The sequence below is a fragment of the Sander vitreus genome, chromosome 5, assembly GCF_031162955.1.
Source record: "Sander vitreus isolate 19-12246 chromosome 5, sanVit1, whole genome shotgun sequence".
Classification (NCBI taxonomy): domain Eukaryota; kingdom Metazoa; phylum Chordata; class Actinopteri; order Perciformes; family Percidae; genus Sander; species Sander vitreus.
The window spans coordinates 18,085,021-18,098,270 of NC_135859.1; the positions used below are offsets into that span (position 1 = coordinate 18,085,021).

General features: G+C 39.8%; 1 protein-coding gene across 1 annotated transcript; it reads left to right on the forward strand.

The window, feature by feature from the left end:
- The first annotated feature begins 653 nt into the window (after positions 1-653).
- Positions 654-13,035, forward strand: wdr31 (WD repeat domain 31). The gene is made up of 10 exons (XM_078250832.1): positions 654-972; positions 2,044-2,103; positions 2,709-2,841; positions 3,341-3,415; positions 3,710-3,854; positions 4,559-4,659; positions 4,852-4,919; positions 8,533-8,674; positions 10,954-11,116; positions 11,262-13,035. The coding sequence occupies exons 2-10, from the start codon at positions 2,057-2,059 to the stop codon at positions 11,453-11,455; spliced, it is 1,068 nt and encodes a 355-aa protein (XP_078106958.1). The 5' UTR covers positions 654-972; positions 2,044-2,056; the 3' UTR covers positions 11,456-13,035.
- The last annotated feature ends 215 nt before the right edge of the window (positions 13,036-13,250 follow it).

Sequence of the window (13,250 nt, forward strand, 5' to 3'; positions counted from 1 at the left end):
GTTACACAGTGTCAAATTAGGCTAGGCCTATCCAATATAATACAGATCAGTATATCCTGCAACACTATACTGAACAACTTGTCAGACCAACGGGTGGCCCCAGAGCCCCAGCGCCCCCCAAACACCCAAGTTAATGTGTGGCAGCTGGTTTGTGGTACTTTAATTAGGCCTACTTGTTTTTCTTTTGTTAAGGAATATGGGAATATAAATTATTAAAGTAAAATATCAACTGAAAATGGGCCCTACTTTATTACCTGTTAAGGCCCTGTTTTGTCAAAATTTTGTTTTAAGGTCCTATTATTTTTGCTAATATAGTACTCACATGATGCATATTTAAGATTTTGTGTGTGTTTAATCAATATTACTAAGAGGCAATGCACAGAGAGTGAGAGGGGGTTAATGCCCACCCAGCAGGTTAATCCAGCCATCCATGGGTGTAGATGAGGAAAAAAGAAATGAATGGTGTGATGTGCACACAACTTAGTTATTCACTTTGGACACATGACCAGAAAAACTGTGCACATGTATTGAATGCAAGTGAATTGTAGAAGGGGGAGTTACACGTTCAGAAATGCAAAAACATAAAAAAAAATAAAAAAAGTAAAGCGTAAATCAGACTTTTATTTTGTAAGAGAACGCTTTCGATTACTTCCTGCCCCGTGACCTCGCCCTCGCCTGGATACGAGAAAGCGTCGCTACGGAGAGAGGGATGGGTCTGTGGTAGTTAAAAGACACTTCTGTTTACTTTCCCACGCAGTTAGGACAACTTACTATCATGGCAGTCTATGGGAAACACTTCTCGGTCGTTGCGACAACGACTCTACCAAGTTTTAACGTTTGTATATACATGTTTTGGTGCTTCTAGTGCACTAGCTAATCTATGTTGGCATGACAGATAAAGATTAGTTAGCATGCTAGCGAGCTAGCCACACAGCCTCAGCATCACAAAGCGACCACACCTGCCAGTGACAGGTAAGAAATCTTGCTTCACGTATCTCCAGGATTGTTTACTACGAGTCATGAACTATTTTTCACCATTTGTAACTACGATTAAAATCCCTTGGTGTTGTTACATAATAATTGCCAGCACAGTTCATAGCAGGTGTTTTCGAGCGACTAATTCTTTGTGACAGTAATGATGCGGCTCTAATAGGATTTGAGCCCTCTCCTTCCTGTCGATTGTTTGAGGAGTACGCCAGGATAACGAGGGAGGAGCTTAGATGTGTGTGTGTGTGTGTGTGTGTGTGTGTGTGTGTGTGTGTGTGTGTGTGTGTGTGTGTGTGTGTGTGTGTGTGTGTGTGTGTGTGAGAGAGAGAGAGAAAGAGAGAAAGTAGTGTTTGCCTGGGAAGGTGTGGTTTAATCTCTCCTTGTAGACTGGTCTGTCTTACCTTATGCAAGATAAGATATTTCGCAGTAAGAGGCTGTGTACTTAAGTTGGGATGTGTGATATATGTAGGTGAGCCTAAAATAGTACCATACAGAATAATATTCTCAGGGAGTTGATAATGTACAGTGGTACATTTGCAGCAAGTCAAAGCATTGATGTTTCTTCTTGAGGTCTTTATTTAATATCAATGATATACTTTGAAACATTCATTGTGGTTTTGCTTTATTTGTGCTTAAGGTGATTTTTGAGATACAATTTTAAATACAGAACGGAACTCTTGTATAGAATTTGAATTTGTATGGTTGCAAAGTGACTTAATCCATTGCCCATAATCATCATTATTCACTAAAGGGAAGGATAGACATTTATGGATGCAATCATGATTGTTGTCCTAGTTTGATAGCATTTCTCTCTGTGTGTGTGTGTGTGTGTGTGTGTGTGTGTGTGTGTGTGTGTGTGTGTGTGTTCATCTCCTCTCATTATTCTTAAATCCTTTCATCAGAGCAGGATGCTATTTTCAGACACTGTATTTCCATATTTCATATCACCGTACTACAGATAATATATATTCTTACTGTGTATGTGTGCCAATGCATGTGCTTGTCTGTGTGTGACACAATTATGCTATCTACTCTACACGTGACACACGGCTGCAGGTACCTAGCAGACATGGGTAAACTACAGAGCAAGTTTCGCAAGAGGTCTCACCTCTACAGGTAAACATGTGCATTACTGAAACAGCTTGTATTCTTGTATGTACTATTAGAACTAGGTTTTCAGTATGTAATCTGTTCTAACTAGAGAAAAATTAAAAAGTACTATCAAAGAAGTCAGCATGCATACTAAAGGTCTTCAATTGTTTTTGTGGTTTTGATGATCATTGTCCACAATACAGTGCACAGTGGAAATCAAGGAGCTACTCACAGATGCAAAAAAATAAAAGCTCACTCAAAATTTCAATAAGTTGTGGATAGCAGTGAGACAGCTGCTGGAACATTTGGTGAAAAAATCAATTTATTGAATCTTTGGAAAAATATTTTGCTCTCTGTAGAGTTTACTCAAATTTGTTGGGAGCAGCAGATACCAGTACCATGAAGATAAGGTTATTGTTTGCTATATGAAGATTATACTAGTACATACAGTGTAGTATTAGTATATTTACTTTGTTGTACTGTATGTCTACATGAGAAGTGTCATCATCAAAAGTGGTAACAGTCATTTCTTGAGGATTATTTTCATCTCAATAATTCATATTAAGCAGAAGAGTTTTAGCACTGCAGCCTATTAACATGTTTTTTCCTAATTGGTGTTTCCTGTGCAGGGCATCTCAGGGGGAGAAGGCAGATAATACCTTTGACAGTCAGGTGGTGCAGTATGAACCTGCCCATCAAGGGTCCACCAACACTGTCACTAATCTCAGCCCAGATCTGTGTGTTTCTGGTGGGAGTGACCAGGTAAATTATTGTAACTATCTTTTGGAAAGGTTCAGGTGATAAATGAACCAGTGTAAAAGTTTAAATATAATTAGAATGCCTAATGCAAGAAAAAGACTGAAATTATACATTTTCATTTGCATAGTATAAAAAGTGTCATGATCCCAGGGTTGGCGCTTCGATCCCCACCTCTTCCTGTCCACATGCCAAAGTGTCTTTGGGCAAAACACTAAATCTCAAATAATTCCCGATGGTCAGGCCAGCACCCTGCGTGGTAGCTCTTTGCCATCAGTTTGGCGTGTGTGCGTGAATGGGCAAATAAGCGGCAAAAACCTTTTTAAGCGTTTTGGATAATGGCGCTATATAAATGTAGCCATTTACCATTTACCATTTAATTTAATTTCTGTGGAAAATAGTTAAACATGAAGTTGTTATTATGTGCATGTTTGTGTGTGTGTGTGTGTGTGTGTGTGTGTGTGTGTGTGTGTGTGTGTGTGTGTGTGTGTGTCTGCCCCTGTAGGCTGTGGTGGTGTATGACTGGAAACAAGGCAGGATGTGTCAGTCCTTCCAGGGTCACAACCGAGAGGTTACCAAGGTAACATTAATACTGAGCAGGGTCCAGAATTAGCACCATCTACTAGCCACATGCTGGTAAAATATGCAAGTGGCTGGGATATTTGCTTCACTTACCCAAAAAACAATGGTTAGCCATTGAGTGGCTGGTAAAATTTGAACATTCCCTAGCCGTTTGGCTGGTGGATAAAAAAGTTAATTTTGGACCCTGATTCTGTGTGTTCGCAAACTGATAAAGGTGTGTCGCTGTGCATCGTCGCTGTGCATCGTCACTGTACATCGTCTCCTCATAATTCTGCCTCCATCTATCTGCCAGGTGGTGTGTTATCCAGGCAGTACATGGATCTTTAGTGCCTCACGGGACAAGACTGTTCTGATGTGGGACCTAAACCAGGGGGACGAACCTATTCAGGAATTTTGTGGGCATGAATTGGTGGTCAATGGACTAGCTATCAGCCCTGGTACACACACACACACACACACACACACGATTGTCCTCAGTCATATTTTATCGAGTACATATTTTAACATTTTTTTTATTGTTCAAGATAAAGTTCTGCCATTTATAGTAAGTCAGGATACATGATAGAACTCAAGGTTATCATACCAAATATAGTATGTTATATCTCTGTGCAGATAACATTTTATTCATCCCAAAACATAGCTTTCTATCAATAAATATTCATTATATTCAGTTATACACTTTGTCAAATCCTTGTATATTAGTTGGTCTGGGAACAGATATCTCTGTTCATATTAGCCGCCAGTCATTGCAGCACTAAATATACAAGTGATGGAAAAACAAAACGCTAGGTGCAGCTGTTGGATGATAATTCTAAATATCCTTAAACAATGTTTGTAAGAATGTCCACTATCAGGCCTCCTGGGTATAGATGTAATTTGAGATGTGATAGAGACTTCTCAACAAGCTGGATAATATTTGAAGGCTGAGGGAATATCTCCGCACTGATCTCATGTCTCAGTCAGTCAAGATACTGCTACAGTAAATAAAGTATTATATCAACTTGCCACCTGTCCTGAATGCAAGCGGTGATATCTTATCTATTATCAACTTTGACTGGACAATGTTTATTATCTCAGATGATAACATTGTTTTTTTTAGCAATGGGAACAATTCTCTCATGTTTCATTTTATATATTTTAGATGGGAGAAAGCTGTGCACTGGTTCTCGTGACAACTGGATGTGCCTGTGGGATATAGAATCTGCAAAATGTGAACAGAGACACAACATTTCGAGAAACCTGGTGAGAATAATAGTATGTGCTTTTGTGTGCACACAACCTTGTACTAATAATTGTTTCAAGCATCGCCTTAGGTGTGTACCTGGGCATGTAAGAAAAAGAATCAAATCAATAAGCCAGACAAGCTGACTGTTACTTCCGAGTTCATGCCCTGCAGGCTTTAAACTTTTCCACTGTCCTTTCTTCTCCGTCTAGGTGACTCATGTTTGTTGGGTTCCTGGCAGCTCTTCTATAGCTCAGACCTCCGAGGATAAGACCATAAGGTACATAAAGATTGGCTTCTGCAAGTATATTACTGTAGATGCACATTTGCCATCTGCAGCATAGCAAGAAAATTCATTGGAAATTCAATTTGGTTGCAGTTGGTAATGTGAAATATGCTGACTTGTTTTTACTTTATAGGAAAATATATAGCAAAAAAGGTGTTGTGGAGTGTGATACCAGTGCTTTACAACAATTATAATCAGTCATGGAATGCTCCTCATTTGGTAACAATGCAGGGTCAAACTACAATAAGTATAACATAAAAGTGACACTGAGACTGAGCGCTCACTGTCTCACATTCATTGACAGGTTATCTTTACCTAGACTTCAATCAGTAGGTCACAAAAAACATTCATTTATCCAACTGTTTACAGTTCAGCCAAGGTCAGGAATCGATTGGCACCTCACAATTTGATACGATTCCGATTCAGAGGCCAACGATTCGATTCTAAACCGATTATTGATGCATCTCGATGCAACAATTTTTTTAATGTACATTTCCATGCATGATTTTTAAAAATATACATATAAATTTGCAAATAAGTTTGCTAATCACTTCCTAGACAAAGCAGCTAGACAAAGCTTAGATTTTGACATATACAGTATTTGTCACACACAAGTGTTAATGAAATGTTTTGTCTACTGAGGTTTTTGTTTTGTAGTCATTCCATGCTTAAGCCTTAAACATGCTTGTGAAAGTCACCTTCTCTCACAGTAATCTTCCATGTCAGAGGCTCAGTCATGTTTAAAGGTGGATGATTGGATTCTTAGAACATGAAACATGAGGTGGTCAGATGTAATGTAACAGCCTATGTGTTTTGCCTAATTATTTTATGTATGTCTTATTAGATCATGTGTATATATACAACATTTTATTTTTGTTTCCTTTTGGACATTTTTTTTTGTGCACTCTTGTGCCTAAACTCTAAGTTATTGTCCATTATCCCATCCTCTTCCAGTCACTGTTTTCAGATTTGTACTTGTCTAGAGACAGTAACTTTTAAATAAAAATCAACATCTTTAAAATAAATAAATAAATATATATAAAAAAAAATATATATATATATATATATATATATATATATATATATATATATATATATATATACACACAGTAGGGAGGACAAGTATTTGATACACTGCCCATTTTGCAGGTTTTCCCACTTACAAAGCATGTAGAGGTCTATAATTTTTTATCATAGGTACTCTTCAACTGTGAGAGAAAACAAAAATCCAGAAAATCACATTGTATGATTTTTAAATAATTAATTTGCATTTTATTGCATGACATAAGTATTTGATCACCTACCAACCAGTAAGAATTCCGGCTCTCACAGACCTGTTAGTTTTTCTTTAAGAAGCCCTCCTGTTCTCCACTCATTACCTGTATTAACTGCACCTGTTTGAACTTGTTACCTGTATAAAAGACACCTGTCCACACACTCAATCAAACAGACTCCAACCTCTCCACAATGGCCAAGACTAGAGAGCTGTGTAAGGACATCAGGGACAAAAATTGTAGACCTGCACAATGCTGGGATGGGCTACAGGACAATAGGCAAGCAGCTTGGTGAGAAGGCAACAACTGTTGGCGCAATTATTAGAAAATGGAAGAAGTTCAAGATGACGGTCAATCTCCCTCGGTCTGGGGCTCCATGCAAGATCTCACCTCGTGGGGCATCAATGATCATGAGGAAGGTGAGGGATCAGCCCAGAACTACACGGCAGGACCTGGTCAATGACCTGAAGAGAGCTGGGACCACAGTCTCAAAGAAAACCATTAGTAACACACTACGCTGTCATGGATTAAAATCCTGCAGCGCACGCAAGGTCCCCCTGCTCAAGCCAGCGCATGTCCAGGCCTGTCTGAAGTTTGCCAATGACCATCTGGATGATCCAGAGGAGGAATGGGAGAAGGTCATGTGGTCTGATGAGACAAAAATAGAGCTTTTTAGTCTAAACTCCACTTGCTGTGTTTGGAGGAAGAAGAAGGATGACTACAACCCCAAGAACACCTTCCCAACTGTGAAGCATCGAGGTGGAAACATCATTCTTTGGGGATGCTTTTCTGCAAAGGGGACAGGACGACTGCACCGTATTGAGGGGAGGATGGATGGGGCCATGTATCGCGAGATCTTGGCCAACAACCTTCTTCCCTCAGTAAGAGCATTGAAGATGGGTCGTGGCTGGGTCTTCCAGCATGACAACAACCTGAAACACACAGCCAGGGCAACTAAGGAGTGGCTCCGTAAGAAGCATCTCAAGGTCCTGGAGTGACCTAGCCAGTCTCCAGACCTGAACCCTAATAGAAAATCTTTGGAGGGAGCTGAAAGTCCGTATGGCCCTGCGACAGCCCCGAAACCTGAAGGATCTGGAGAAGGTCTGTATGGAGGAGTGGGCCAAAATCCCTGCTGCAGTGTGTGCAAACCTGGTCAAGAACTACAGGAAACGCATGATCTCTGTAATTGCAAACAGGTTTCTGTACCAAATATTAAGTTCTGATTTTCTGATGTATCAAATACTTATGTCATGCAATAAAATGCAAATTAATTACTTAAAAATCATACAATGTGATTTTCTGGATTTTTGTTTTAGATTCTGTCTCTCACAGTTGAAGAGTACCTATGATAAAAATTACAGATTTCTACATGCATTGTAAGTGGGAAAACCCGCAAAATCGGCAGTGTATCAAATACTTGTTCTCCCCACTTTATATATATATATATTTACATCGATTATTAACTTATCAGAATCGATAATCGAATCGTTCTAGAGAGAATCGCGATGCATCTAAGAATCAATTTTTTTTCCCACCCGTAGTATGCTGTCATCAGATGAGGGAATAATAAGCACACCTTTGACTAATTTGGAGGATAGATCCTGCTATGTATTTGAGCAGTATTTGCCCAATATGAACATTGAGAAGCACTTGACAACTGCCTAAGCTAGCCCAGTATTACAGCAAACATGGATGATGAACTGTTCATCTTCAGTATACTGTTAAAGCTTTAGTGCGTAACTTTTTAAACGTCTGTTACATTCAAGCCATTGCCAAATGAGTTGCTACAAAGCTAATTAAGACTATCAGATCCACACAACTCTCTCTGTATTTCTCAGTATGGCTATGTTCAGAAGATTGTGTCGTCCGGCAACTTTTGCACGCAGAAACTTGAGTGAAGAGATTTACCTCTTCTGAAGAATCCATCATGTTTTTTTAATCCTCCGTGTCCTCCTTGCCTACTAGCAACTGTGTGAAGGGGGCGGTGGGGCTGTGCGCGATCACGGAAGACTTGTATCATGTGGACGTGCCAACAGTTTTGTTGTCCTCATGGGGCTGACAGAAACTACACCGCACTATAGCTTTAATCTGTCAATATTAAATTTGGCTGTTTGTAGTTTTAGCTGCAATATTTTTTATTCTTTTCATTTAGACATATGTCAGAAAAAAAAGGTAAGAAAAAAAGTACACTTTTAAAAAACCAACGTAGCATCACAATTCCTCTATTATCTGAGAAAAAATTCTATCTAACTATCTAAAAGTCAGATGTGTCCACTCCTTTTTAACAAGAAAAGCTTGTATTTCTACAGTGATGTTTTTGTTTATGTGCGCAGGGTGTGGGACAGCCGTGCATGGCAGGTGACCAATACTTTTCCAGCCAAGCAATACATCCAGACCCACTGTGACGTTTCTGCAAATGGCAACTACTTGGTGTCCAGCAGCAACGGCTTTGGAGGCCAGGGCGGTGAAGCCACGGTGAGAACATTGGAGGTGTTTGTGTGGTAAGATGTAAATGTACAGATGGCGGATATGTTAAGGCTGTTAGCAGGTTACCTATTGTCTGGTTTGGTTTAAGTTGATGCAAGACAAACAAACATCAACTGGAAAATACAATATGTTTTGCGCATTTACAGGTGTAATAGCATGCACTCATAAAGCAGGACGCCCAGTGGCTAGCTACTCAGTTAATACCAGTTCTTCATTTTTTTTCAAACAAAACAATATTTAGACCTTTCCCTTGTGCAGATGGTCTCTGTATGTTTACCTTGTGGGTTTGACTCCACCACCAGCTAGACCAGTTTCTAGACTAATCTGTGTCTTCCAAAAAGTAGCAAAGAGAGTCAAATATGAAGTTAATCCTATTTGACCGCTTACCAGTGATTCTGTAGTACAGTCCAGTCCAGTCTAGTAAAACGTTTTAAATATATGACAGGCATTAAAGGGGTGATAGAATGCAAAACCGATTTTACCTTGTCATAGTTGAATAACGACAGTTCGGTGGGTAAATAGGACATACATTGAAGCTCAAAATCCTATTGATACCCCTTTACTATGCAAATCTCACATTTTGAAACTGCCGCTGAAAACGGGCGAATCTGAACAAAGCTAAAAGTTGACGTAAGCATCTCAACTCCTAGTCTTTGTCATGCCCCAACATTTGCATAGGCTACACCACTGACCTGAGGTCAGCTTAGTCTTATGAATCTAGCTAGGTCATGCAGATCTCCAGAGGTCCGCTATTTAATTACTAAATTAACTTCTGAGACTTTTTTTATGCGAGAAATCAACTATGTAGAGGTCAAATATGGGCAGTTTTACAAAAATTGATGGCTAATTGCAAATTTTGTCCAATTGTTTGTCGCAGTTCAGCAGGAGCTCAGCAGGCTATGTGACAGTGGCCGGTGCTGCCTCGCCTGTCGGCATCTACTTCATAGACTCTGGCTCGCTGTGAGCTAGCTGGATCTCCGTCACGAAGGGAAGCCCGCGGCGTTCCATACCCGCGCAAAGTCACCGTTTCTGGGTTACTGGACTACAAAATGCAGAGGCCCTGATGGAACTCCAGGGCCTGCAGCTAGCTGCGATCTTTACCCATAGGATTGAAGGGACAGTCGCAGCTAACGAAATCCCTAATGTTCACAAAAATGCATTAAATTGAAATCGGACACCATTGTTAGCTTTATAAGACCTTGGGGTAGATCATATAAGTGGTGTGACGAAATTCAAACTGTAAATATACTCTAATTATGCCGAAAGTGAAACTAACTAGCCACGATCTGTACACATAGGATTGAAGGGACAGTAGCAGCTAACGAACTCCCTAATGTTCACAAAAATGCATTAAATTGAAATCGGACACCATTGTTAGCTTTATAAGACCTTGGGGTAGATGTTTTATAAGTGGCGTGACGAAATTCAAACTGTAAATATACTCTAGTTATGCTGGCAGCCAGCCAGCTCCGCGGAGCTCCGCGGAGCCCCAAGCCCCGGTAGTCCAGTAACCGAGAAACGAGGGTATGGAGGTTGCCATTTTCTTGTCAGACTGTGTGGAGCTCCTAAAGTCCGACACGTCTTACCAAATTTGAAATTAGCCATCAATTTTCGTAAAACGGCCATATTTGAGCTTTATATAGTTGATTTCTTGCATAAAAAAGTCTCAGAAGTGAATTTAATAACGAAATAGCAGACAAACAATGTATAACTTTGCAGTGTCTGAAATATAAGACCTGCTGTCTAGTCTCCAATGGATGTGTATGTGGTTGGCTCAAACCAATCAGCGCGCAGCTCATCTAAATATTCATGAGAATACCATATTTGGAAGAAAAGCTCTTGTTACAAATAGGCCCATATTCACAGGGTAGTTAAGGACCCATAAAATAGCATTCGGGCAATTTTCAGCCCAACCAATGTTACATACGCTATTAGGAGACCTTAAGGAACAGTGTGAAATACCCTATATAATCATTCTATCACCCCTTTAATATGTTTTATTACACTACTGTCAGTTATTTGAGAATCATTATAGTTGTTATAGTTCAGATTCAGAACAAGAATTTAGTTGGTTTTGAACATCCCTTGCCTGGCTTCTACACAGTGTTACTCCTCATGTGGGAACACCCTGTTTCCAACAGAGCCTTGAATATGTATTGATTTATTAATACTAGAGGTAGTTTTGTTAGTCTCTGGTGGTCTGTAATTAGTTTTGAAACTTCTGACATTGTCATTTGTTCTCAGTGGAGTTGTGTCTGTGTTATTAGCTCTGGGACCTGCGTCAGCCTGGCTGTAAAGTTGTGGAGTACAGAGGTCATGTCCAGACCACCGCCTGCTGTATGTTTCTGCCTACACCTCCTGGTGGCACACCTCAGGTAGCAACATCCTCCCATGACTGTTCCATTAAAATCTGGGATCAGAACACAGCAGGTAAAACCCACTTATTGATGGAAACATTGATATACAGGAATACAAATACAAATGCACGCATGGGCACATATACAGACACGGTTTGGGTGCGTAGTCTTTTTACACTAACCCTCCTCCAACCCCCCCGCCGCCATCCTCTGTTCAGTCTGTTTAGGGACGTTGTCTCTGGATAGTGCTGGTCCACTGATTTGTCTGGCTCCCACTGACTCCACCGATCTGCTGTGTGCCAGCTTCAACAACGGCCTCCACCATATCCAGGTGGGCCACGGATCAAACCAGGCTCAGGTTTCTGGGGCAGGTTTAGGTGGCCTGGACATGAAAGTTGTGGCACGCTTCTGACAGCCCAGAAGAGCCTGGTGTGACTCGTATGCTCGTAACCCAGACCTGTGAACGGCCAGTGACTCTGCGAGCAGTATCACTGGATATGCTTTTTTTTATTTTTACTATTTTACATATTTCTATAGACATTTTTGCTTTACTAGATTGCCATACAGTGAATAATGACAGAAGAGATCAGTGAAAAAAGGAATGACATGTATGGAGGATGCACATTTTGTCCAGCAAAGCAACCTGGATGCCCATCATGGCTGCTCTTCTTGGGGAATGGTCTGTAAGTCACATTACCCATTAATTGATGAAACTATAAACATCTAAGTGATCCTGCTTGGATTGCTGCCTTCTTGGACAGAACCAGAATAGCTGGGGTTTACTCTCAATTTTGTACACTACTTCAGCTACGTGGATTTGACGAGATGCTTCATGCACATGTTATATTGCCTTTATTGGTGGTGGTGGAATACATGTTTGGAGGACATCCTAATGGGGCAGGAGTAGTGTTGAAAATGTGGAAGCAATCTTAGAGCAGGAAAATCAGCTATTTGGTCAGATGTACTATGATTTTTCCTGGATAAAACTTAGTAGGTGCAGTCAGACTTGCAGTCTTGTTTGTCAAACACGTTGTGGTTGTTTTTATCACCAAACAGAGTAATGCTAAACACGTGTATATTGATATGTCACCGTTGATTAGTTTGTATTTTAACTTTAACTTGTCAAGTGTTGGACCAAATCAATACCTTAGACACAAGACTGTATAAACATTATTTTTTAGGTCAAATTCTATTCATAATGTTTTTTAAATATACCTATTCCGATATTTTTGAGCTGAAGCTGCCGATAGCTGATGTTTGGTGCCGATATCCAATATATTCAAATTTGAAAATTACTATGCAAAATACCAGAGTAATTCCCTTTTTTAATAAAATAGTGTTTGAATAAACAAATGGGTATACAATATATTGCAAATACAAAAGAAAGCTGCTCTGCGACCTACACATAAACATATATAAATCCTGCTACCAGTTAAGTTATTGTGCGATTAACATTGATTGAGGTATTAGATTTTATTTAATACGGGGTTGCTACTGTGCTATTAACAACTACTGTGTTAGGATTAGCAATCCAGACCGCTGTAGTTTAGCCAGCAAATTCCAATGTAAAAATATAATTAGCAGCCTTAAGTGAGTTTTAAGTTAATTTGGCCGCACATAACATTCCTACCTTAACTGATTTTTGTCAGGAGATGAGTTAAAATTTGAAGTGTAAATTGAATACGGATTACTTTGTCAGTTTCAGCAGCTTAAAAGTTACATAATTTTCCTTTTTGTTTGTGGTTATCCTGGGTACCATCTCTCCCAAAGACAGTAGTTGCTATATCATCAAATTCCATTTTAGAGAATTATCTGCACCTAGAACAACACAATGGACAGGCTATAGTTCAAAGTAACCAGTTCAACGGTAATGTACTATCAGGTGATTCCAAATGCACTCATGTGGATATCTGGGACTCTAAACATCCCCAGTTGATTTGATCTATCTGTGTTTATACACTATGATTAAGCAATAAATAAATAAATAAATCATTTTATGTCTGATGAGTAAATCTTGGTTGTGGCTCCTTGGGTAAGCTGAGATATTTTTTTTTTAAGATAATTTTTTTGGCATGTTAGCCTTTAATAGACAGGACAGCTGGGGGGGAGAGAAAGAGGGGGAAGACGTGCAGCAAATGGCTGCAGGTAGGACTCGAACCCTGAGCCGTTGCGTCGAGGACTGAGCCTCTGCATGTGGGCCTGCTCTA